Here is a 26,135-nt window from a genome sequence, read left to right on the forward strand (position 1 = left end):
TAAAAATCTGAAAAATTGGAGCTATGAAGGCTTTCTGTTCATGTATCAATTATTTTGAAAATGTCCACTCTTTTTTTTTTTTTTTTTTTTGACGTATGTTCTACATCTACTGGAAAACATTGGCAAAAGGACCCCAGTAAATGTAATGGCATTAACCACGAAGACCAAGATGATTAAAGCATTCTAATAACATGAAAAAAAAATATATGATTAAAATATTCTGATACATGGAAACATCAGACCTCCAAATGTACAGCAGAGTCTGGCCTCAGACGATTTATTCGAACGGCACCGAGAATGTACTCAGGCAACTCTGTTTCTTCCTTCGCCTGCAAACAAACAGCTTTCAATATCCAATTGTGTATGAGATGCATGTGTGCATGGTTATTAATAAAGAAATCTAGCTTTGGTGTGTCGATCATCACATCCACTGAAAGCACATGCACTAAGTGGGTCTTGAACGACAACCTCATGCTCCACCCTATTCTTAACCATTGAAGATTTAAAAATGATACTTCTAGCTGCAACTGTCAACATATGTGACAGCTGAATTGATAAATGATGTAAAAAGGGAGATTGTGAAGAATGATTATCCAAATTTAGTTTCAACCAGTCACCTGAATCACAAACAACACAATCTTAAACAGCACAAACATAATTATGAGAAAACAATTATCCAAATTGATAAATAATCTAACATTTGTACCAGCAGAAGAGCAGTGAATTATGAGAAAATAATTATATCCAACAATATATTGAAATCACGATGGTGGAGACCTCTTTTAACATTCCAAGATGAACAACTATTTAAAAACCAATCACAAAGGTACAGACCTCTATTAAAATTGCCAGGTCCACAACTATGCTTGTAACATATCCAAGAACAAGGCCAATGACACTCCTTGCAACTGATGATGAACCAATATCCACATCAATCTGCATTCAGGAACTTTCAGTCATTTGTCAATTTTAGGAACATAAGCAGCAGAACAAGCACAAGTACTGAAGCTTGCATTCAAGCCAATCAATGAATTTCTAATAAAACATTTCTGACATGCACTGCAGGAGCTACTATTGATGATGTTACTAGTCAATCTCTCAGCATGTGGTGAGTTATTAGTAAAATAAAATTTCTAAGGGTTTACACTTGTTAGGAAGGGGTCAGAGAAATGCAGAAGGACGATCCCAATGTCAATGGACAGCTTTGCTGTCCATATTTGTTTCCATTTTTGTTTCCTTATTTATTTCCTTGATTTACTCTTCTGTACAATTAGCATAATATTTGACAGATTGTATAGGGATAGATTTAGCATATACTTATTCCTTTCCATGTATAGAACTCTTTGTACAGTTTATATAATAAACCGAAATCACAAGGCTAAGGGATTCAGCCATTCATACCACATATTTGACTTATTTCTACACCCAAAGCATTCACACACACCCTCAAACCTAAGTAAGAAGAAAGATATGACCAAACCCAAGTTCCCAAGAATTCTTAAAACAGAACTACATTAACTTGTAACCGGGACCTTCTGAGCAATACAAAGAAATATATGAGTCCTCAATGGAAACATACAAGGTCACTAAGATATCAGGAGAAAGCAAGAAAAAGGCAGCGTAGCATCACATACAAGGCCACTATCGATATCTATCTAGCATTACATACAAGGTTACCATATATATGTGTGTGTGTGTGTGTGTGTGTGTCCAAGTGTCATCAGTATGCCTAACACAGAGGCAAGAGAATGGAATAAACACTTTGGAAGTCTTACCTCCAGAAAGTTGTCTTGTCTGACATATTTGCAGGTTACAGCTTTCCCCAGTAAGCAAGCTTTTGTTCCAACTGCTCGCTTGACCATCCAATATCCCTGTACCCCTTGACAAACTATTAGCTGCTCAATGTCATCAAGGGAAAAAATGATACAAGCCATACAGATCTGGGCATTTCATACCTCAACAATACTGGGTATTAGTTTAAGTCTAGCATCCCGAAACATGTCACTTCCATCCACAAATTTAGCCAGCAAAGAACTCTTTTTTACAGGTCTGTCTGCGGCATAGTAAAGGACCAAGCTATAGTTTGGTTTGGCAGGAACCTGGAACAAAGAAATCGAAGATGCATTCTTCTACTTGAAGCGCCAAAGATCACAAGAGCCTACAAAATTTATACCTCTATATGCCATTCTAGGAATAACAGAGAGAGAGGCACCCAAGCTAAGAAAAGCTCTACCTCAAATGTACATCTTTATTTGTCCTTTAAACCTAATTTAGCAAATATAAGCAACTGAATAACATGTTTACGTGGATCATCCCTCTATTGCAAGATCACTTCCATGTTCCATTTCATGTTCCATTTTATGCCACATCAGGCCCAATTTTACTCCAGAACAAGAGTAAAAAAATTCTAGCAAATTCCTCGAGTTCATCAAAGCATCAAAGATGCTCAAATTGTATCTTGTACAAAAATTACTCTAGCATGAAAATTACATCAAATAAATTATAATTACCACTTCAAAGAACTGCAAAGGATACACAAAGGAGAAAAGGAGACTGGAAAGCATTCATACGCATACCTGGAGATTAATGACAAGAATGAATGGAAGCCTTTTTCCAATTTCTGACTGCAATTGAGAAGCGAGCAATCAGATGCAAAAGAGAACTTTCAGATTAATAACCAAGAATAAGATGCACAAATTCCAGAATCACAATTTCACAAGTCTGAAAGAAAAAGGTTTTTATCCCCAATTTCCCAGGAATTTTTGCAACAGTTCTGTTAGACCCACATGAAAAGTTGTAAATCTACATACCTTTTATGGTTATAGGAAAAAAAAAGAAGACAGAGAGAGAGAAATATCAAACAATACAAAATATCAGGATACCCTGAAAATTAAACAATTCATAAGCATAAGTTATTAGGTGATAATGGCACGAAGTCAGGCATTAGTTTAACATCCACTGCGTTGCAACTGGCTGTATCTGTTTCTCGTTACACCATTTACTTCTGCTGAAAATTGATGAATGGAAGGGACGTGTATTCTTTCATTTGGGAATTTAGGAAAAAACATTTAGCCTATTACACCAAATATTAACTCAAAATTGAATGAGCTACGAGCTTTCTGAAAGCTGACTACAGATTGGGGAACAAGATAATTCCTTAAACACATATAAATGCAAAGGATATATATTGGTACTTATTACATATGTACCACATGAAACTTTAAAGTGTCATAACCCAAAATAAGACATATAAGGCCTGTTTGATACATTGGAATACATTAGTTTGGTGATAAAATTGGAATAAAACCCTGAATGTGTATTCCATTGTTTGCTACATTACAATACGCTAGTGAATGAAATGATATTTCAAAACTCTTAAGTTACAGTTTTATGATATTTTTCTTTATTTTTTTTAAATATGTACAATTTTTTTTTTTAATTTTTTATGTCAGGGAATCTCTCTAAGGCAGGGCCCTTCGGACCCACCCCGGTCCCATGCACTGCACCTCGAAAGTTTCCCTACATGGAACGGGTTAAATCGCTGGTTTTTCACAAGGGGTGGTGTGGCCCCAAAGAATTGTTTGCACCCATGAGGTGTTGAACCTTGGACCTTGAAGGGAGTCATACCCTAAGACCAAGGCCTTCACCACTTGGGCCAACCCCTTGGGGTTAGTTATGTACAATTCAAGCATGGATTCCTGTGATCATAATGCAAGTTTCACCATTTTTAAATCTTGTGATCATAGAAAAGATTAAAATTAAAAAGAATAAAAATAAAAAACTAGAAACATAAAAATAAAAATAAAAAATAAAAAAAAAAGTTGAAAGAATTAAAACTATACATTATAAACTAAGTTTTCAGTTTCATCTTATTACAGAATTTGTCAAGCCATAGTAGTTGTGTATTCCCTTGGAAAAGTATTTGGAAAGTGAAAGTTCCTTCTAAGGTTGCTTTTTTCTGTTGGGTGGCTACTATGGGCAAAGTATTGACTACTAATAATCTTAGAAGGAGAAGTATGCTTACCGTTGATTGGTGTGTTATGTGCAAAAGGGATGGAGAATCTGTAAATCACCTTTTCCTACACTGCAAAGTGACAAGATTCTTGTGGAATGATGTTTTGAGTTGGACAGGATTACATTGGGTAATGCCCAGGGAAGTGGTGGATTTATTGGTAGGGTGGAAGGGTGTGAAGGGCTGTAAGAAGGCAGCGAGTGTTTGGAAAATGATTCATCCTTGTCTTATGTGGGGCATTTGGCTCGAAAGAAATGGGAGATGCTTCAAAAATAGAGAACGTTCTTTGGGAGATCTTAGTGTTTTTTTCTTGAGTACTTTGAGTTCTTGGGCTAAAGCTTTTGTAATGGTGGATAATTTTCTGTATCTGTTTTAGCTTTATGGTGTTAGTTTTCTTTTTGTTTCTGGAAATTGTAGGTATTTCCTTTGTATACATCCTGTGTACTTGGGCTTATTTCTATTTCTTTGAATAAAATTATTACTTATAAAAAAAAAACATTATAAACAAAACTAATGGTCAACAAATAGAAAAAAAAAACAAGAGGGGCCGGAAAGAGGGGACCTCCCCTACGAGGTGGCTGCGCAAGCTGGGAGAGCCTCCGTCTCATCACAAAAGCCACCTTGAGAGAGGGCTATCCACTCTCTCAAGTTTGCATGCTGGTGCATTGCTTTTTTTTTTTTTTTTTTTTGGTGGCAGGGGGCTGCTACAGGATGGAGGAAAGGTCCCCACCTTTTTTTTTTTTAACATTTTGATTTTCTACATTAGTTTTTTTTAAAAGAAATTTTTGTTTTAAATAGTTTTTTATTTCCTAATAATTCATTTGTGTGCTACTCTCAGTAGGAAGGAGTAGCTATTCCATTCCAGATTCTAATCTGAGTACCAAACATAGCCATCAAGTAAAGGAGGATATTATTAACCTTTACTCACCCTCCACAAGCACTCCATAAAGAAATGTTCAATAAGCATTCTGTCAACAAGAATAAATGTACTGAAACACTGAAAAGCTTCATCATTTAATGCTTCACCACTCAACTAATACATCTATTGTTTAAGAGAATATTATAACCTTTGCCAATCAGCTAGGTGCACAACATATCAGAGGATGTCAAGAAACAGTATAGTTTGTGCTAACAAATCAGAGCTAGCAACATACATAGTTGTGGGTGCTTAACAAAACTAAACACGAAGTTAGGATCACAGATTTAACTGTCATATAATATGAAAAGCAACTGGATATGAAAATTATATTTCTACCTGGACAATACACTTAGGATGCAGAGCAATTTTATCTATGGGTTTATCGACTTTGAACCAATCAACAGCTATGAGCTTGAGAAGAGGGTCTCCTCCCATTACCTGAAAAGATTCCATTCAGTACATCCAATACAGAACTCATGTACATAGCATTTCAGCAAGAACGTGGAATGACCTTGCCAAATTGAAGTACAATGTTTGTGTGTGCTTTCAAAGAAGCAACACATAGGACTTTTTATTGCGATATTTAGAACGGTTTACAGTGAAACAAATGAATTAAAATATTTAGAATTAATGAGCCATAGAAACACTGAAAATAAATTGAAGAAAAGAACACAAAATTGCTGATCCAAACAAGATATTAAGAATTTTGAAATCACAACTAACTATAGAAAAAGGATAGCCAAATGTTTAAAAGATACATAGTACCTAGAATGTAAGCAAGAGTGAAACATATTTCGGGTGACTAAAAAAATACCAGAGTAAGGAAAATTTAAGCATGTAATTCTGCGTTCATATGTTCTAATGTTAATTAAGAATAAAGAACAGTCTGATTTATAAAAATGATAATTATGTTTCAGACCCCCAACAACTTATCACCTCAAACCTGAATTCTATTCAGTGCTGCGGAAATTCACATCTTAAAGTTGGACTGGACTGAGTCGCTGACCTAGGACAACTGGGCAACTAGTTTATTCACTTAGGTCACATATTCATGCTTATCTTTACACCTCCAGATCATGCACTCTTACTGAGTACCAGTTAAATTCCAAAACAATCTGTGACTGATAATGGACAACAGCAAATAAAAGCTCAAATATATTTGAAGTCAAACATGTGTTCCAACTGAGTAAAACCTACTCCTCTGATACAAGTATAGAGGAACTCCAAATGGTTGGAGGCTAGGTAACCAAGGAAACAGAGATTTTTCAATGCCATTTATGTTTATATCTTCATTTGCCAAAACAAAAACAGAACACAATAACACAAAGGGACTTATACGGTGCCACAACAGCAAGCAAAACCCACCTTCGAATTATCTTCTAGGTAAGTCTTTCCTCTGATCATAAATCCCATTCCATTGGGAGAAGTCCAACAGTTCGTGTCTGTGTCATCCTTTCCTTTGTGTAATGAACCATGAAACTGAGTGGGATTAATAATAATAGGAGTTGCAGTGAGCTCTAGTTCCTTATTTACATCTGGAGCTGCATTGAGAATGACCAAGTACTTTGGTACTGAGTACTTTGAAATCAAAGGGGCAAATGAAATAACAAATTACAGGTTGCAGTTCATTATAAAAAAAAAAAAAATCTAACAAAGAATAATCCACGAGCTTTGTTCATTAAAAAATAACTTCCTGAAGCACGTGTATTCACTCTCAGAGGATCTTATTATGCATTAAAATGTAAAATGAAAATGCATACATCTGTCAAACAAACAAGGAACATCATGTCATAATATTCACTGCTATACCCGTATGACCTCCTTTATAAACTAATATACCCTTATTATAAAGGAAAGAGATATCATTAGAAATGTATTTTAGGTTGGCCACCCTGGTCTAGGACAACCTGAAAAATAAACTTTAGCAATTCTTCTGTAGCAAATATCTTTTGAGGTAAGGACCCAAACAGTTATCGACTTTCATATTAAAAGAGTAAAAGACTATTAAAATATACATGTTCTATATTTAATTCTCGCAAACAATAATATAGAGTAGCTAACTGGTTTATGTCTCTTTTCAATTACAGATACTTATAAAGTGGACCTGAAGTTTGCATCAAAGATAAGATCGTGAGGGCCCATGAAACATTCTTCAGCTTTACTTTCATTTCCTGAAAAGCATGAAGACAAACATTATATTCTGGAACATTATTAGTGATAGTTTCTATACATACATGAGTTGCATTAAATCTGATCCCAAAGTTAATATATTTTGTATGTTAAAGAGGCAGAAAATGAAAACCTTCTTGTCATTTTCATCATTGCTGCTCTCTTCATCTTCTGAGGATGATGAAGAGTTGGCGGCAATTGCATCATAAAACTCTTCTTGCATTTTTGCATCCTCATCTTCACCATTGGACATAGAAACATTGGAAATGTTTGAATGGACAACTGTGGTGGCAGATTCATATTTGAGAGCTGGGTTTGCTCCAATGTATTCCTTTAGACCTGACAACCCATTCAATAAAGAAACATAACCAAGAAAAAAAAACATTTCATCAACAAGCTGCAAAAAACTTTATGGGTTTATAATTACTGTTGATACTTCATATATGTTGGTTTTTTTTTTTTTTTTTTTTGATAAGTAAACAAATTATATTGATCAAAGAATAGGCAAAGCCATGTACAGAATTCTAAAAGAGAATTATATATGTTGTTATGATTATTGCGTAGCATCAAAAGACAACTAATATTACTGCTAACATCATGTTCATAGCATCTGAAAATAGTTTTAATCCAAAATAATTGAGAAGGCAATTTGTAAAGAGCCAAGGAAAGCGCTAGCCATATCTGTGCTATAACTCCAAAAAGACTAGTCAATTTGAAGCTTCCCTATAATTACTCTGAGAAATTATATTTGCCGTCTTGGAGTGTGCAGTCTTCGCATACTTCCTTTGAAAAAGTGGGTAAATTTAGAACCTACATAAATAAATTATTTTTTTAATAGTGGCCCCCACTTTTTTTCAAATGGAGTACGCGAGGACTGCACACTCCAGGACTGTATATAACATTCCAATTACTTATATAGGTCCAATTTACCTAGTAAATAGCTAATGTGGAATGTAACACTCATGACTACTTTTATAATATATTCATTCCATTGAGTTAGTTATATTCCCAATATGGGACTATGGTGTTACAAACTCTCCCCCTTTTAATTCCCGACGTCCTCGTCGAGGCCATGTGTAGTATTCTAGTATCATATGGTTAGCCTTACTAGGTGGCTCTAACACCATATGTTACAACCCAGAGAAAGCGCTTGACACATCTGCTCTATAACCCAAAAAGACTTGGTCAATTTGAAACTTCCCATCACATACAAAACCAAGTTTCATCTGACAAGTAGCCAATGTGAGACTTAACACCCATGACTACCTTTGTAACCTACCCACTCTATTGCATTAGTCATATTCTGAGTATGGGACTGGGGTGTTACACAGTGGGAAACATTCTTGCCCTGGTCCCAAGGGCCAGAAAAGATTCCAATAGTTTGCTTCCTCTCCTTTGTAACCAAAACTTTGATAGACCTCATTCTCTCTTATCCCTTGCTTTTAACACAAGAAGAATAGATTAAATATCGGCTGCCATGGTTTTGTCAGGTTTGTGGACAAGTCATATAAATTTCCTCGATATTGATGGGTGTGAGTAATATAACACATGTAATAACTGATATCTATTATATATGGCCAGTAGTGCATCCCTGCCAATACAATTCATTATCCAATAAGCTGTGGCAATTCCAATAATTTATTAGTCCAATATATTTCATAGCAGCGACACCCCGTCACCTATTATATTACATCAACTAAGCCAAAATCTACAAAAGTGTAATATATACCAGATTCAAGTCTGTCACTGAGTTTAATCCTAGAAGCAAACTCAATATCACCAATTTAAAGAGAAAAATGGATTCAGAGCTTAACATTAGCGCTTGCCCTTGCTGACATTAGCACAAAGGATGCCCCAGCCTAGATCAGCAGCCAAAAGTTAGGATTGTAATCTCTAATAAAAAATATAGCTCCATGAACAATGTCATGATGGGATTCACACTTTTTGTTCCATTTTTCAGGGAGTTCGTCCCCATGATGAATTGTGCTGTTCTTAAATCATTCAACTGATGGATGAAAATGTCCTTCAGGATCTTTTTGTGTTAAAGCTTAGTGAAATAAAAACCACCTTGCAAAAGCTACGCACACAACTCACAAGTATGAGACACTGAGACACCCCATATAATAATAATAAGGGTAGGTGGTGTATGGGATTCCACATTACTTGAGAAGGAGAAGTTGCTCTTTATAATGTTCCAATGGGGCTCCAATTGTATCATTGACTAGTCTTTTTGGAGTATATGTCATGCAGTTTGGGTCTTTTATTGAAGCGTTACAAATGGTATCAGAATCTATCCCAACCAGAAATATGGGACTTGAGCCGTGCAACCTATGATGGACTGGCCCGATAAGGATCTCAGGAATTTAAGGAGATTGTGATACCCTATATGATAAGGATAAGAGTAGATGGTGTATGTGATCCCAAATTGTTTGGAAAGGAGAAGTTGCTCTTTATAATGTTTCAATGGGGCTCCAATTGTATCATTGACTAGTCATTTTAGAGCATAGGCCATGTGGCTTGGGCCTTCCATTGGGGCGTTATAAAGTATTTATGCAAATCCTCGTTAGAAGTATGTTAATTGCACTACAAAATGTTTTAAGATCATGCCAATGTAATTTATCACATTTAGTAGTTCCATTACATTGTTGTCCCAAAAACCTCTTAGAACATTGCCCAACAAATATCATTTGGTGCGTTGGTTATTGCTAGTAGAATGTACAGGTGATGAATGTCTTTGTTCACAAGGGTTGAGAAAGAAATAATGGAACTGTAGTTTAAGATAGACTTGGAAGTATTGAGACGAGTGAAGAATCTTCAAAATGTGCTAATATCGCTGACAAGTCAAGCTTTTTTAAAACTGACCATAGACCCAATTGTATGGGACCATATATGCTTAACAGTCTCAAAGATCGCCTGCCTTCAAATCGTTCAGATTAAAATAAAGAGAATACCTATAAAGAGAATACCAAGAACTATTAGAAAACAAACCTGCCACTTGGCATAACAGTGCATAAGGAACACTCTTTTCAAACTTTGAGCAGTTATTTTTCTTCCATCTGAACCAACGCGAAGAATCTATCTCTAACATTTGACTTACAATACATTTTGGAGCATTTGAACCCATGGGTGTGCTTAAACTTCTAATCTCCCAGGTAGATGCTACAATGCAAAACAGAGAAAAAACACAAAGAAGACTAGTTAATTAAGATTCAAGATGTTATAGTTCAAGCCCAATATTCACCAACAAACAGCAAATGAAACTAAAAAAACGAATAGGAGAGTTTACAATGCAAAACAAAGGAGAAAAACGAAGAGAAAGACTAGTTAATAAAGGGTTGTCTGTTGTTTAATTGAGATGTCAAAATGTTATATTTCATTCGCAATATTCAACAATGAACAAGAATTTTGAAACGAAAAAAAAAACTAATAGGAGAGCTTTCTCAATAAGCCATGACCAGCGAAAGCAAGTTGTATCAAAATCCAGCAAAGAAGCTTGCTAGGACAAAAGCACAAAAGAGAAAAATCCAGGTACATGGTAGTTTATAGTGAGACGCGAGGAAAGAGGAAGAACAAAGAAAAAAGAGAAAAAAAACCTCAAATCTAGAATAAATCTAAAAGAAATTGGAGAAGTGAGAACTAGAAATCACGGTCATACAGTCAAATAGTGATGTCAGAAATCCATGCTTGGCAAGTGCAGGGTTCAAACATTAAAACAGAAACCAGTTGAGCATTGTGAAAAATTATGAAAGCATGAAATGCGAGAGAAATATGATTGATTGGTTTGCCTTCAAACTGTTGACCAGTGAAAAAGTAGTATACATGCAAGTATATGAACCAAGATGTTCTTTTTACAAGTAAAAGTTTAAAGTTTTATTGATATCAAACTAGGCAAAAGCCCAAGTACACATGATGTATACAAGAGGAGACACCTAGTTAAGAAGAAGGGGAAAAAATAGGTACAAGAAATTTGTGAACACTAAGGCCTTGTTTGGTTACACAGTTCAAATGAGATGAGATGAGATGTTTTGTTGAAAGTTGAATAAAATATTGTTATAATATTATTTTTGTTTTAGGATATGAAAAAGTTGAATTATTTATTCTATTTTGTGTGAAAGTTTGAGAAAGTTATAATGATTATATAGGATGAGATGAGATGAGATGAGATAGTTTGGTTTTGTGTAACCAAACCAGCCCTTAGACTATTGAGATCTTTAGCCATTGTCCAAAGAAATAACTTCTTGAAAAAAGGCTTCCAAGCTCCTCCACCGAATGTTCTTTATCTTCAAATGTCCGACCTTTATACTAAGAATCTAATGTTAACAAAGTCCCACCGAACGTTCTGTCTTCAAATGTTTGTTATCTTCAAAAGTTATTCCATTTTCGGTAATGGCTCAAACTCCCTAGCCCCCACTTTGAAGCAAGGCCTTTATTTACATCTCCATGGCTTGCCTCCAACCAGAGTCAGATAAAGCATCTTGCACTGCCTTTGGGATAGAAATTCAAGAGAAATGTGAATCATATCAGTTCTGTTGTTTAACCAGCACCACCAACTATAACGAAACTGACGGAAGTGATGATAACGACATCGACATCACACCTTAAATATAGTAATATCGGCTTCGTCTACACCAATCACAGGCATAAAGCCTAATGCCTTGGTAATGTGCAATCACTATCAGGAAAACCAAATAGGGAAAAAAAGAAGCAACAGTAGGGAGAGACAGCGGGAAACAGAGTATGGATTTAAACCGTGAATTTTGATACCACGTTGAGAGATTTGTGTATTCTCATGAAAAGAAAGTGGTGGCTCAACAGCTTACATTGTCACTCTCAAACTCTTATTGATATATCGGTTAAATTCTAGTTAAATAACCAAACTATCCCTACAACGAATTCCCTTAGTAACATAGTATTCAACCCCTAACAAACTCTTCTAAGAAGCTGGAAGAAAAAAATTGAATATTGTTGCAAATCCAGCATGCTATCTGTATATCAAATGCATAAAGGACCAGTACTTGTCTAAATTTTTCAGTTAAGATTGAGTGGCAGTGAATCCATACCGAGTCTGGAATCATAACATTGCAGTTAAACAAATGCAGATATTATTGAAGTTTTTCAATGAATCAAACTAAATATCTTACGATTGATTTGTTTACGCCGATAACCAGATCTTAGAGGCTTCTCTTTATGCACTGCTGGAAATTGTAATATAGCTGCATGAACAAATCCGCAGCATATGTTAATAACGAAGTACAGAGGCAACAGCATGGTTCCATGTGGTAGAATGCAACAAAAAGTCTCCACAGTTTCTTCTCACATCAGAACCATACTACCATGCATTCTCATGAGAGGACATGTTAGCTATCCCATAATGAAGGACACAATATACTTATGAACAAAAAAGATGAAGAAGAAGAAGAATGAAGGACACAATATAGAAGTACAGTATCAAGGCCAACAGGAGTTTCAAGCATCAGAGATTTTTATAGTGCCAACTGCTCAACCATACCACTTATATTTTGAAATCTGAAGTACTTACTATACGTTCCATCTTGTCCGCGAAACCATTGCCTAGAGAAGATAAAATCTCTTCTGGAATGCCACCTGCCATGCATATTATATGAAAAGGATGAAAAAATGAATTTCAAAATAAAATAAGTGAAGCAATGGATACTTACTAGCTAATGCATTATGGCTTCCATCAAACATCAAGTATCAGACTGTGGGTAAAAGAGAAAAACATGTAGGCACTATGACTATCAGAACAGAAAGCTTTGGATGTTGATGACTATTGACTGAGAATTGCATAAAAATAAATAATGGTATGAGCCTTGACGGTGCGGCAGTAGGCATTGAAGGCAAAACAGGGTCATGTGAGCCGTCAGAGAAGGCAGATGTGACCTTAAAGATTTGGAAATGAATAAGATTCTTTCTTCTTTCATTTTTTTTTAAAACAGGTCAAAGCAGAGAGAAACTTAAACTATCAAGCCAAACAAATCACCTTCCTCGGCAACACAATGTGATGTTATAGTCCATTCAACTAAAACAAGAGAAGAAGTGACAATGGTGCAATGTACAATGATTTCATGACAATCTAACTAAAATCATGTAATTCGAAGAGCATAACAGCTAGATATATCTAATGAGATTACCTTGAATGATATTTTGGATCCAATATCCCATAGAGAACGTCATAGTGCCCATCATAAGAATCTATCAGCTCCAAATCACCTGTTAACGTATCCCACCTGCAAAGATAATTATTTGATACGTTGAAGTTATATAAAATGTGATCGTCGCCCCAAAAACCAATATAAGAAACTTACTCATATCTCTGATGTCGCTCAATGTTCAAAATCACTTCAAAAACGGTATCTGCAGTTGCATCAACAACACCAACTGACTTCACAAGAACATCTTTACCACTCTACATATAGTGACCAATAATTAATGCATTTCTTGAGGCAAAGAAATATCAGCAAATCTAGTTTCACTTCCCATCATAAACCAAAATAAAATAATACAGAAAAGATTAAGCACATAAAAGTTGCATGAAAAATAATTTCTACAATTTCAATATGAAGACCATAGATCAAATTGGAAAAATCAAATAATGATGTGCTTACTAATATGTTAACACATCCTAGAAAAAATTAACACTAGTTTCCTATATTATTGAGAAAATATAAAAATTTTGGATTATCAAGTATTAAACACTTCCAACATTATGAAAAATACCTCAACAAATTCTATTTTATAAAAGAGAAAGATACAACTCATGTAGATGGAGAATTAAACAAAACCCTCCATAAGGAATTAACTCGTTAAAATTACTTTTTGGATCTATTCATCAAACTATAATTTCAAAATAATGTGAGCAACTTTCTCTCTCCTAAAATTCTCTCTCTGTACACTTCTTCTACTCTGCTTTTTGCTGGAAGTCCGAAATGGTGATTATTCCCAGTGGAGATTAGCATGCTAGGGTTTTTTCGTTACAGTTCCTTTGGTATAACCTCTAGTGAAGCCTTTGTTTTAGCATGAATGCACAAGGTGGTGATAGAATCCAAGTTATTTTTGTTAGTTAAGGAAGGTGGTCTGCTGCGTATAACCAAGAGAGGATGGAAGGTGGAACACTTGGTGCTGTTGGGTCCAACTGCAGTGCAGTGGCTTGGAAAAGTGTTGGAAGATAGCATGCAAGGGGGGAAGAAGGACGTGTATTCAGCAACCAGGGATGGATACCATAGCTTCACTGCACAACGCTGCTCAAATAGTCGAGGACGTTAATTAGCGGTGTCCGAGTACAATCAGGGGGGGAAAAGAAGTTTGTTGTGCATTCCAGAAGGGGAAAAGAAGTTTGTTAAAGCTCAGACGTACAAGGGGAGGGGTGAGACGAGGGCATTTCCTCGGTCATATAGGGAGGTGCTTTCTCCGACGGTGCAAGGCCATGCTCAGAAGGAGGCTGAAGGCGGCGAGGGGTACACCAACAGAGGAGACAGGGGGCGTACAAAGCCTTACCATGCATCAAGCTTACTATGCATCAAGCCACTCCAATGGCAGGAAAACTGTCGTGAGTCAGGAGGCCTGGGACATGCGCAGGCTATTGTTGGAGATGCAGGGACAGATGAGGAAGTTGCAGAAGGATATGGCTGAATTGAAGTCTTGTGTCTGACTGTTTAAGGAAGGAGAAAGCCAGGGGGAAAGGCGGGGGAAAAAGGAAAGGGGAAGTGGGTTAGGCCTAAGCCTGGGCCCAATAAATTTCGTTTTGAAAAGGAAATTAGGTAGAAGGCTGGACCGGTCTGGAGGAAAGTGGGTGGGCCTGGGCCCTCTCAGCCCAGTGCCCAAAAAGGCAGTCCGTCTGGGGGTTAGGCCTAGGCCTAGGCCTGGATCATCCCAGCCCAAGGCTTTTCTATGCCGATGAAGGTGGCAGAGACCTCCGATGACATCTCGTTAGTGCTGGGAGATCAGAACGTGATCGTGGATTTCAAGAAGGGCTTTCTGACGTCAAGGGGTGCTTCTTCTCCGTTGAGGGTGGGCCAGAAACTGCCGATGAGGTGCGACGGCGAGGGTTTGTCTTCGACAAACGAGTCTACTCAACCCTTTGTGGACTTTGAGCTGGACGTTGAGGATGGGGAGGGTTTTGAGGATTTTATGCACTCAGTGGAAGATGAATTATTTCTTCCTGAGAATTGTGGGCAGATTGGGCTAGAAGAGATTACGTTGGGAGAGGAGATGCAGATGCACAGATGGACAGTAGGATGGGCAATCCTACTCCACTAAGTTTCTTCTTTCCAGCTCAAGCATCAGAGTGGGTTTTCCATAAGGTGGAAGAGATTCAAAAGTGGTGGGGATTGAGTGTGAAGGGTATGAAGAGCAGTTCATGGCACTACTTATAGCTATGGAAGCGGGGCACCAACAAAAAAGGAAAGGGGAATCAAAGAAGTTGAGGGAGCTTAAAAGATTGACATGGTCAATGAACTCGGAGGGTAGCTCCAGCAAGGGAAGGCTGAAAGGGAAAGGGCTCGTGTTTCCCCAATGAAACCAAAAATTGTGCCGTGGAATGTTTGCTCAATGAGGTAAACAAGAGCCTTCGTATTAGGCACTTGCTTCATGAGTGGAAGGCGGACATCGTGTGTTTACAGGAGACAAAGTTGAAGATATGGCCTCTAATGGGACGTCAGGAGGGGTTGTGGTGATGTGGGATAAGAGGGTGGTGGAGAAAATGGAGGATTTTATTGGGCAGTATACAGTAGCATGCTCGTTTAAAAGTGTGTCGGACAATTTTTTGTGGGCTTTTGCAAGTGTGTATGGGCCTAATCTTGACTCTGACAGAAGAGTATTTTGGGAAGAATTAGCAAGGGTGCACAGTTAGTGGGACCTCCTTTGGTGTATTGGGAGTGATTTCAATGTTGTTAGATTCCCAAGCGAAAGTTTCAGAAGTAGAAGACTAAGGCCCGCAATGGTGGAGTTCTCAAAGTGCATCTTTGACTTGAACTTGGTAGACTTGCCTCTTGTAAGAGGTCCTGCCACATGGTCGAATAACCAGACTTGGTCCAAGTTGGATCAGTTCCTAATTTCTCTAGAGCTCCAGAGTGGGAAAGCCATTTTCCGGATGTGTGGCAGAAGTGGTTGGCTCGCTTATCTTTGAATCACTGGCCTATATTGCTTGATTGTGGAGGTTTTACAGAGTGGCCGATGGTATTTCAAATTTGAGAATATGTGGTTGAAAATGAAAGGGTTTGTGGATAGGGTCAAACAGTGGTGGTCTTCCTACCAATTCCAAGGTACCCCTAGTTTCATTTTTGCAAAGAAATTGAAAGTTTTAAAAAGAGATTTAAAGTTGTGGAATATGCAGTCTCTTGGAAACATAGGGGAAAACAAGAAAATTAAGGTGATGGAAATTCAGGAGATAGAGAGGTTGCAAGAGAGGCGACCTCTTACACAGGAAGAACAAGAGCAGAAGACATCGTTGGCTGCAAATCTTGAAAGGATGATTTTACTAGAAGAAGTGTCTTGGCGTCAAAAATCAAGAGCTTTGTGGTTAAAGGAAGGCGACAGGAGTACGAAGTTTTTCCATAGAATTGCAAATTCCCATAGAATACATAACAACATTGAGATACTGAAAATTGATAGGTTGAATGTAGAGAAGAATTGGTAATTCACAATCATGTAGTTGATTTCTTTGAGAAACCTCTAACTGAGCAGGTGGGATGGCAGCCTACGCTAGATAGACTTGTCTTTGATTGTGTTGGGCCAAGTGATGTGGTTCGAATGTAGAGGGCTTTTGAGGAGGTTGAGGTTTATGATGTAGTGCAGAAAATGGTCAAAGACAAGGCACCCGGTCCTGATGGGTTCTCTATGGGTTTCTTCCAAGAATGTTGGGATGTGGTTAATGAAGACTTAATGAAGGTGTTCCAGGAGTTGTTCTCAGCAGGGAAATTTGAGAAAAGTCTCAATACCACCTTTCTAGCATTAATACCTAAAAAGGTGGGGGCTACGGTGATTACGGAGTTCCGACCTATTAGCCTAGTGAATGGGGTTTACAAGATTATCTCAAAAGTGCTTGCAAACCATCTTAGCGAGGTAATAGGGAAGATTATCACTAAACCTCAAAATACCTTTGTAAAAGGTAGGCAGATCCTTGATGCAGTCCTTATTGCTAATGAATGTCTTGACAGTAGAATGAAGGAAGGAACCACAGGGATCTTGTGCAAATTAGATATGGAGAAGGTGTATGATCATGTTAATTGGGATTTCCTTCTCTATTTACTTTGGAGATGTGGTTTTGGGGAAAGGTGGAAGACATAGATCTGTTGGTGTATATCTACGGTGAGATATTCCATGTTGATAAATGGCAGTCTAGAGGGCTTCTTCCAGAGTTCACGGGGCTTGAGATAAGGGGATCCATTATCACCTTTACTATTTGTTATTGTTATGGAAGCGCTAAGCAAGATGATTTCGGCTTTGGTGGATAATGGTTTTGTAGATGGCTTCCCAAATGGAAACCCAGATAGGGGTATTATTACTATTTCTCATTCATTGTTTGCAGATGATACGCTTATTTTATGTGAAGCCGATCAGAATCAGGTGCGAGCATTGAAAGCCTTGTTATTATGTTTTGAAGCAGTTTCTGGCTTGAAAGTGAACTTCGACAAATCAGAGATGGTGCCAATTGGGGAGGTTCCTAACTTGCGCCAACTGGCAAGAACACTGGGTTGCAAGATTGTTGCGTTGCCCATGACTTATCTGGGACTTCCGTTGGGGATTGCATCGAGAGCATCCTCCGTTTGGGATACATTGACCGAAAGAATTGCGAGGAGACTAGCAGGGTGGAAGAGAATGTATTTGTCGAAAGGACATAGGATTACTTTGATCAAGACTACACTCTCTAATCTACCAACCTATTTTTTGTCTATTTTCCCTATACTGACAGGAGTGGCGGCCCGTATTGAGAACTTACAAAGAGATTTCTTGTGGGGAGGAATGGGGGAGGAGTTCAAGTTCCATCTAGTTCAGTGAAAGACGGTGTGTCGTCCTATCTCTAATGGTGGCTTGGGTATAAGAAATTAGAGGATGTTTAATATCGGGCGTTACTTGACAAATGGTTGTGGAGATTTAGCAAGGAACCAAAGGCCTTGTGGAAAATGGTGATTGAACATAAATATGGTGGTTTATGGGGGGGATGGTGTACTAGAGAAGTTAGGGGGGCTTATGGAGTGGGCCTGTGGAAACATATAAGAAAGGGTGGGGGGTCTTTAATCGACACTCTAGACGTCAGGTGGGTGTAAGAAACAGGATTAGATTCTGGAGAGATGTTTGGTGTGGTAGCAGTGCCCTACAAGAGCTATTTCCTTCACTTTTCCAGATTGCAAGTGCCAAAGATATCATAGTGGCGGAAGTTATAGGGATCTTGGGACGGTGGGTTCATTGGAATATTAACTTTAGTAAGGCGGCACAGGATTGGGAAACCAGCCGTTTTGTAGATTTTTATAACCTAATATACTCCATACGACCAAACATGCAGCATGAAGATGGTATGTGGTGGATACCTACAAGGAAAGGAGTCTTTTATGTCCACTCCTTTTATAAGGCTCTAACACAAGAGCTTAATACTCAGTTTCCTTGGAAAAGGCTCTGGAGGCACAAGGCACCCCCTAAGCCTCTTTTTTTGTGTGGACAGCTTCATTGAGAAAGATTCTCACTACCGACAACCTGAGGAAAAGTAGGGTAATCATTGCAGATTGGTGCTGCATGTGTAGAAGAGGGGGTGAGTCGGTGGATCATCTTCTTCTACATTGCGAGTTAGCAAGGGAACTCTAGAACGAGGTATTTAGTAGACTAGATCTAGCGTGGGTTATGCCGAAGACCGCGGTGGCAGCATGGCGTGTTGGACAAACATCAGAGGGATGCAGCAGATCAAAGCAATTTGAAAGATGATCCCTATATGCATCATGTGGTGGTTGTGACAAGAGCGAAACGAGCGGACGTTCGAGGACAAGGAGAGATCGGTGAATGAGCTAAAATTTTTATTTTTTAGAACTCTTTGTACTTAGGCTATTGCTGAGGACTTTGATGGCATGGACCTACATGATTTCCGTACTTCTAATGCGCCTACCTAGCTAGGGCATAGGAGTTTTTTGTAATTGGCATTTTGCCCATTCTTTTGTTAATAAAAGGTGTTTTACTTATCTCAAAAAAATAATAATAATAATGTGAGCAAGACTTTTTAGGTGAAAGCACAAGTAAGCAGTCCTTGTGTATTATAAATTACATGCACTTATCATCTTCCAAGTTTTTCTTTTAATTTAAATGGTATATTTCAACAGTAACAGAATTCAAATATCAAAATGATAGCTCATATAAAAAAAATATATATCACAATGATACACAAAAACTAGAGGCTCACAGTTTAAGCCAACGGAGGTCTAGAAGAAGAGTACAGAAGTAGCTACTCTAAATATGGGCAGGCAAGAAGAGAATGGAAGAATTTTCAATCTAGTTTCTACATTTGTTTTTTTTATAACTAATCATTTTTATTCAAAGAAATAGGCATAAGCCCAAGTATACAGGACTTCTGCATTTGTCTAGAGGTAATAAAAAGAAAGAGGCATTTGCATTTAGGCCTCGTTTGTTTTCAAGAAACTTATCAACTCATCTCATCTCATCTAATCATTACAACTTTCCCAAATTTCCATACAAAATAAAATAAACAATTCAACTTTTTCAAATCCCAAAATAAAAATAATATTAAAAATATATATTCTAACAATATTTTATCAATTTTTTAATTTTAATCTCAGTTCATCTCATCTCACTTGCAAAAACAAACGAGGCCTTAAATAATAATGGAACTAGCTATAAGAAAAATAGATTTAAATGACACATATCATACACTTCTCATTCTCATAAGCCCACAATGCAGAAGCAGCAATAGAAGTGTCTTGTTCAAAGAGAAACGCAACAAGATTTTGCATGAAGAAGCTGTGAATCCAGATTAATTCATAAAGAAGGAAAACATCTTCCTCAAGTGAATCAGTTTTAATTTCCTAGTGCATCCAGCCACGTGTTTGGCCACATATTATTTATAAATTTACTCATTTTTTCTATAAGCTGTTATAACGCAAAAAAAATAGAAGCATATAACTTCTAGTTTGTCAAAACAAATGCCTTAGGCCTCTGTTTGCTTCAACAGAGAATCTTTCCAGGTGATATTGTCCTTCAATGCAATTTAAGTTCAAGGAAAGAGAGTTTTAACCAGGAAGCTAGATAGATGAAACATCTTCGCCAAGCTTCAAAATAAAATAATAATCTAGATTTATGCATCAGTTTTTTTAGGATTTATTTCCAGCAGAACTGGCAGATTTAGAATTAAAGTTAAAGTAGCAAAAATAGGAACCAGTATGACTCTTATCCCAAAGAAAAAAAGATAAAGTAAAAGATACCTGAGAATCAGCAACATCCTCAAAGATTCTGACACCTAAAATCAAAGGAACAAGAAGAATGTAGAAGAGATACTAAAAAACTCCAAATAACTTTTCAACAGCATAATTATCTACAAAATAATGTATTTTTTGTTAATAAAAAAATTCTAGAATACAATCCATTACTTCTTCTCGATGATATAGTAACCAGCATGAATTCAAGTTCAAAAATTATCTAATAGCATTAAAGACTTCTCTTTTCCCTGATCATTAGCCTATACATTATACGCTTTTTTCCTTTCATCTAATCTAACATGAGGTATGGAGTGTGCACACATGTCTGAGTGCATGCATGAAGACTTAACACCCATCCAGGCCTTAGCCCTATATTTTTCAACATATTATAGCACATGTTATTTTAACTTCCATGTTGTTTCCTCTTATACTTTGCAGACATTAAGATTTAGCATGATCCCCAGAAAAAGTCAATTGAGAAGTGTAAAAAGAAGTTTTTACCAAATCTAACTAAAGAGTAATGAACCTTACTCCAATTTCATAAACAAAAAGAAAATCATGGAAATCCATTGAAACATATAGAGGTCACATGACAAAAGAAAAAAATAATAATGGCACGTCTTCACATGATATCTTCTGCTAACACAAATTAAGCCTTCATACCCATTCCAGATTCTGATCATCATAACAGGTCATATGAAAAATTGCACTACAGAAGTACTTGAACTATGGACCTCTGGCTTTGTAATTCATTCACAAAGCTAATAGACCACAGGAAGGCTAGTGAAAGATACTGATAACCATCGGTATTATGCTAAGCAACAGAATGAGAAGTTATATGTGAACACAACAATAAAGTCTTAAGAGAACGCCCACCAGGAAAAAGGGGGTGGGGGGGTGGGGAGAAAGGTTAACAAAGGAGAATAAAGCTACAAAAATTTCCCTCCAGATACTCTACTAGCCAGATAAAAACAGTTTTGAGAGAAATTACCATTAATAGTTTGCACACATTTCCACTCATGTGCCTCAACTGCATCTCCATTGTCCCCTTCAATGTACCGATCTGTCAGAACACGAGCACCCAAGACAGAAGATTGGCGCAAAAGCATCTCTGGACCTGTGAGTAACACAGAGAGAGAGAGAGAGACAGAGACAGAGACAGAGTATGTATCAGTACTGGTGGATAAAAGGTTTCAACTCCAAAAATACGAAATATTGATATGTATGTGTCTTGAAATGGTATTTACTAACTGAATTAATAAAATAAAATAGTAGTATGGTAGAAATCTACATAAAACAGTAGAAGTTATCACAAGGTCACTGGATAAATATTCCAACAAACAAGCATAATGAGATCAGCACTGACTCATTGGACACTAAAGATATTGTCAATAAAATAAGATGATATAAAATAAAGATTGAAGAAAAGCTTCGACGGCATATTTTACGACACCATGGATTACTATTTTTATAAGCATAATACCTTAGACATATATGTTCAAAACAATTGTGTTCTTACTATAATTCAAATTACTCAGTGCCAAATGTACCGGCAGCAGTGACTTTCTTCATTATGACAACATGCCATCTATCAAAAAATGAAAAAATCAAACGATGCACATGTAAAGTCACCTTGCCCAATTCTTATAAGATTTCTCAACCCATGTGCATACCGCTTCACTCTAGGTCGATGTCCTTCCAGATTGATCCTTCCATAGTTTAAAAAAGCTGAGGTATAAGTGAAAAATAACGAAGAGAATTTCATATGCCAAAGAATGCATGATCTCGAATCAATCCAATAAAGGTTTGTATTTAATTTTTCTCTCTAGTCCATGATTTTATTATTGTGTCCCATATGGTGCTAGGATCCTCCCGTTATGTGTGCTCTATGCATGCATATGTTACAGGTGGAGTCTACTAGCAGTTCCCTCTCAATCAACACTTATGCGGCTCAAAGACCTTTCTGGAAATTTACTCAGCCCATTTAAAGTCCTTGGGTAAACTGTATCCTCAATTCAGAAAAATAAGCGTACTCGGTCTCCATGTTCAGTTTGTTTCTGGCACTACCTCCTCCTCTTGAAAGCTCATACTCAGCCTGTTGGAAGTAAAGTTTCAGTATGATGAAGAAAAGAAAAAATGTATATATCCTGCAAATGTTAATTTTCATCCTACAAAACTTTTTTGAAACTTGAAACAAATTTTCTTTGGTGTCACAAGGAACACCAACATGTTTAGATTTACAAATTTCATTTTGTTAGCCACAACCTTATAGTTTTCTTGTACCTGTTGCTTGGCATGATCAAATGCTTCCATCCATTTTTGGGCTTCTCCAGCTGTACCGCAAGCAATCTTGAATGAAATAAAAAATATATATAAATATATCCAATTAACTGTCATTCATCACCACACAAAAGAAAAGGGGGATCTAATTTCTTTTTATATTAATAAGCTGACTACTTTCTTTCTTTTCTTTTATAAATTTCTCAATTGCTAGGTGATAGTTCTCAAAACTAAATAACATGACTACAAACTTACTTCCCCCTTTTTCGTCTCATCCAGCCGATTGTAAATCCTTAAAACATAAAGATCCTACCAACAAGAAAAGGCATTAGCAGCAAAGTCTTGCTTCCTTTATCTTCTCAAGATGGTAAAATAAAACAATCTGGAAGCTATTCACAGTTCAAATCAACTCAAAGAAATAAAATAACACAATAGAAATCAAAATGAAATAACAATCATATTTGCTAATGACAGGGATGACCAATAAATTCACGAGAGCTTTACTCCGTGGTTGATCTTCCGACACCCTAGCTCCTCCACCATAAGTGTGGGCCCTACAACACCCCTCCTAATGGGTTTCTGCACCCAGAAAATGTTGAGAAAACAGCTAAGTATCAATTATAGAAATGTTGAAGCAGCAAGCATTACATGTTGTAGCATGACTTACAATACAAGCATCCTAAGATTATGACTCCGGACCATCTTAAACTCCTAATCTTACTTAAGCAACAAAGAACTTTTTTTAATAAGACAAAAGTTTCATTAAGTTGGAATATTGAAGAGGGGGGGACCTGCGCTAATGATTCCTCTGGAATTACGATAACTATGGTCTGATTATTTTGCAGTCTCATTTGGACGGAATGAAACTTTTGTCTTATTAAAGATGATTAGAACATTTCAGTTTTTCTTCTTTAGTTTGCTTAAATTGCCTTTTTTTCTAACCATATACTGTATCCCAGAACACTCCTTTTCCTTTCTCCAGGTTCAGCTAGGCTGGGTCTCTTATCATTTGAAATTTGTCAACCAACGTGGGGATCCCTAAAATTCACCAATCCACAATACATCTTCATTCGAAGAAACAATCTCTATCATCCACTTTACCATGGTCATCTAATATTCCCCCCCTCCCTCTTCAAACCTGCCAATATGTATTGCCTGCCCATCCGGTGTTCTTTGTCACTGCCAAAAAACTGAGGCAAAGTAGGGAAGGAACCCAATAAACTAGATATGCAGACCATTTTGCCAATGCTAAAGTTGCGACAAGTGTTGTCAGAAGTTAACTCTAGCTTTTATTTTTCCTATGATCCCAGTACTGGTACCGCGATTCCTATTTCAAGACACTGGGGTGTCACTACAAAGTACAGATCTTTTAACTCGAAAAGATCATCAGACATCAGGACTTCTTCGTTCTTCGTTCTTCTTCTTCTTCTTAATTATTTTTTTCCCAACGGCTACATTTCCGTACCGATTCATGCACAATAGTTCAAACTTGAGTAAAATGCTTAAGTGCTTAGGAGTTAGGGCTGCTGCAAATTTGATGTACTTTAACTAATACGGAGCACCTTCCTCTTCAGTCTTCTAGCTCATCTCAGTCATCGTATCTTCTATTATACTGCAAGTATTCAGTCCAGAGTCTCCCGCCCCACACATCCCACATAATTATTTAGATGGATTTACGATATGACTAAAACAAAAGGTCAGTGGTGTGATTCATATATCTCCCACCTCAAATTTGACAAAACGTTGCACAATGCACATAATCACATTCATCACAATCCGACAACAATTCCAATTCCCATGCACGCGAGCTTCCCATGAGCAATATTGTACGTAGAAAAAAAGGAAGCAAACCGCAAATTTCACATTTGATCGTTTAATTATTTTCGTTCTTAGTATTCCATTAAACCGAGAATTTAGGAAAAAGCGATCGACAGAGAGAATAAAAAAAGAATGAGAGAAAGGCGGGCGTGTCTCTTACAATGCCAGGGTTCTCTTGGGGATCGCGTTTGTACATCTCGAGGTACTTGCCCCGAATGAAGAGGAAACGGAGACGGCAGTACTGTTGCCCGATTGAATTCACTCCTAGATGGTACACCCAACCGAAGTACTCGAATGTCCGTCCGTCTTCCCCTCCTCCTCCTCCTCCTCCTCCTGCAGCTCCGGACCCGCTCGAGCCATCCCAGTCGGACCTCTCGCTCCCTGGATTTTCCAACGAAGATGTAGTCTCCATCGGCACAAAGCAGAAGGGACACCCGTCCACGGAGGATCTCAGAGGTGAAAAAAAGAGATGAAAGAGAAGAGAAGAATGAGAAAGGAGGATCGTGGAGAGACAGCGTTGTGCTTTTATTGTAGTTGTCGACGTCGTAGGAATATATCTATAGATAGATAGAGTTGGCTTCGTTATTTCGATTTGTGGTGTGGGGTCACTCTAATATTCGTTCGGTCAACATGCGACAATGGCGAGGGAATCCTTTTTCGTAAGTTCCCCCATTAGTAATAGGAAAAATCTTCTTGTAATTTTATATACAAAATTGCATATTAATATTAAATGTAAGGTATTCTTTTATTTATTTCTGTAATAAAAAAAATTATGTAAGTGTCAGTACAAACGGTTTGCCAAATTGTCTCTAGCAAATTCCTTAATAATAAGACTGGTGATGAGGTAGAACGGTTCTATCATTAATAAATTTTGTGCATTTTTTTTTAAGAAGATAGAGATTTATTATTAAAAATTTAATTATTTTTACATAAATTTACACATTCTAAAATTATAAATATTAATTTTTATTTAATAATAAACCTAATGCGCCAAACCGTTTGTATCTAGCAAATCCCTTAATAATAAGATTGGCGGTAAGGTAGAATGGATCTACCATTGATAAATTTTGTGCATTTTTTTTTAAGAAAATGAAGATTTATTATTAAAAATTTAATTATTTTTACGTAAATTTACCCATTCTAAAATTATAAATATTAATTTTTATTTAATAATAAGAATCAAAGTATGTTTCCTTATTTAATTAATAAAATGTTTCTTAATTGTCACTCTCCCATGAAAACAAATTACTACACCATACAAATATTTTCATTCATTCTTCTTATCATGCATGATTATGAATGAACAGCCTGAACTTTCTAGCTTTCATAAAAACAGTAATGGAACCCAAAGAATAGCCCACAATCAGGTGAGCAAACATGTTATAATCCTGAGAGTTAAAAGTTTAATCAAATTAATATCCAACAGTCCTAAGATTTTTGAATCAATAGTTGGGTCTTTAACAATTGGTATCAAAGCAGGGACCAAATCACGAGTTCAAGTCAC

At 37.0% G+C, this 26,135-nt stretch overlaps 1 protein-coding gene across 3 annotated transcripts; it reads right to left on the reverse strand.

Moving 5' to 3' along the window:
- Positions 1-8: 8 nt before the first annotated feature.
- On the reverse strand, positions 9-25,204 carry LOC109001033 (protein ENHANCED DISEASE RESISTANCE 2-like). Of its 3 annotated transcripts, XM_018978151.2 has the most exons (22): positions 24,792-25,204; positions 23,318-23,392; positions 23,069-23,122; positions 22,817-22,882; positions 22,567-22,628; positions 22,166-22,242; positions 21,525-21,650; positions 20,540-20,574; positions 13,427-13,527; positions 13,253-13,348; positions 12,640-12,704; positions 12,242-12,313; positions 10,089-10,259; positions 7,234-7,439; positions 7,036-7,102; positions 6,297-6,472; positions 5,268-5,369; positions 2,577-2,624; positions 1,956-2,099; positions 1,776-1,871; positions 835-936; positions 9-329 (listed from the first exon to the last, which is right to left on the reverse strand). In XM_018978151.2, exons 1-22 carry the CDS (start codon positions 25,041-25,043, stop codon positions 237-239), a joined length of 2,286 nt encoding a protein of 761 aa, XP_018833696.1. In that variant the 5' UTR covers positions 25,044-25,204; the 3' UTR covers positions 9-236. The 3 variants fall into 3 exon arrangements, 2 of the variants coding, with proteins under 2 accessions (XP_018833696.1, XP_018833702.1); XM_018978157.2 differs by lacking the exon at positions 23,318-23,392 and having other exon boundaries at positions 82-329; positions 24,792-25,168; XR_004798452.1 differs by lacking the exons at positions 9-329; positions 835-936 and having other exon boundaries at positions 1,842-1,871; positions 1,956-2,053; positions 24,792-25,169.
- Between the last annotated feature and the right edge of the window lie 931 nt (positions 25,205-26,135).

Source organism: Juglans regia, chromosome 15, assembly GCF_001411555.2.
Source record: "Juglans regia cultivar Chandler chromosome 15, Walnut 2.0, whole genome shotgun sequence".
In the NCBI taxonomy this organism is placed as follows: domain Eukaryota; kingdom Viridiplantae; phylum Streptophyta; class Magnoliopsida; order Fagales; family Juglandaceae; genus Juglans; species Juglans regia.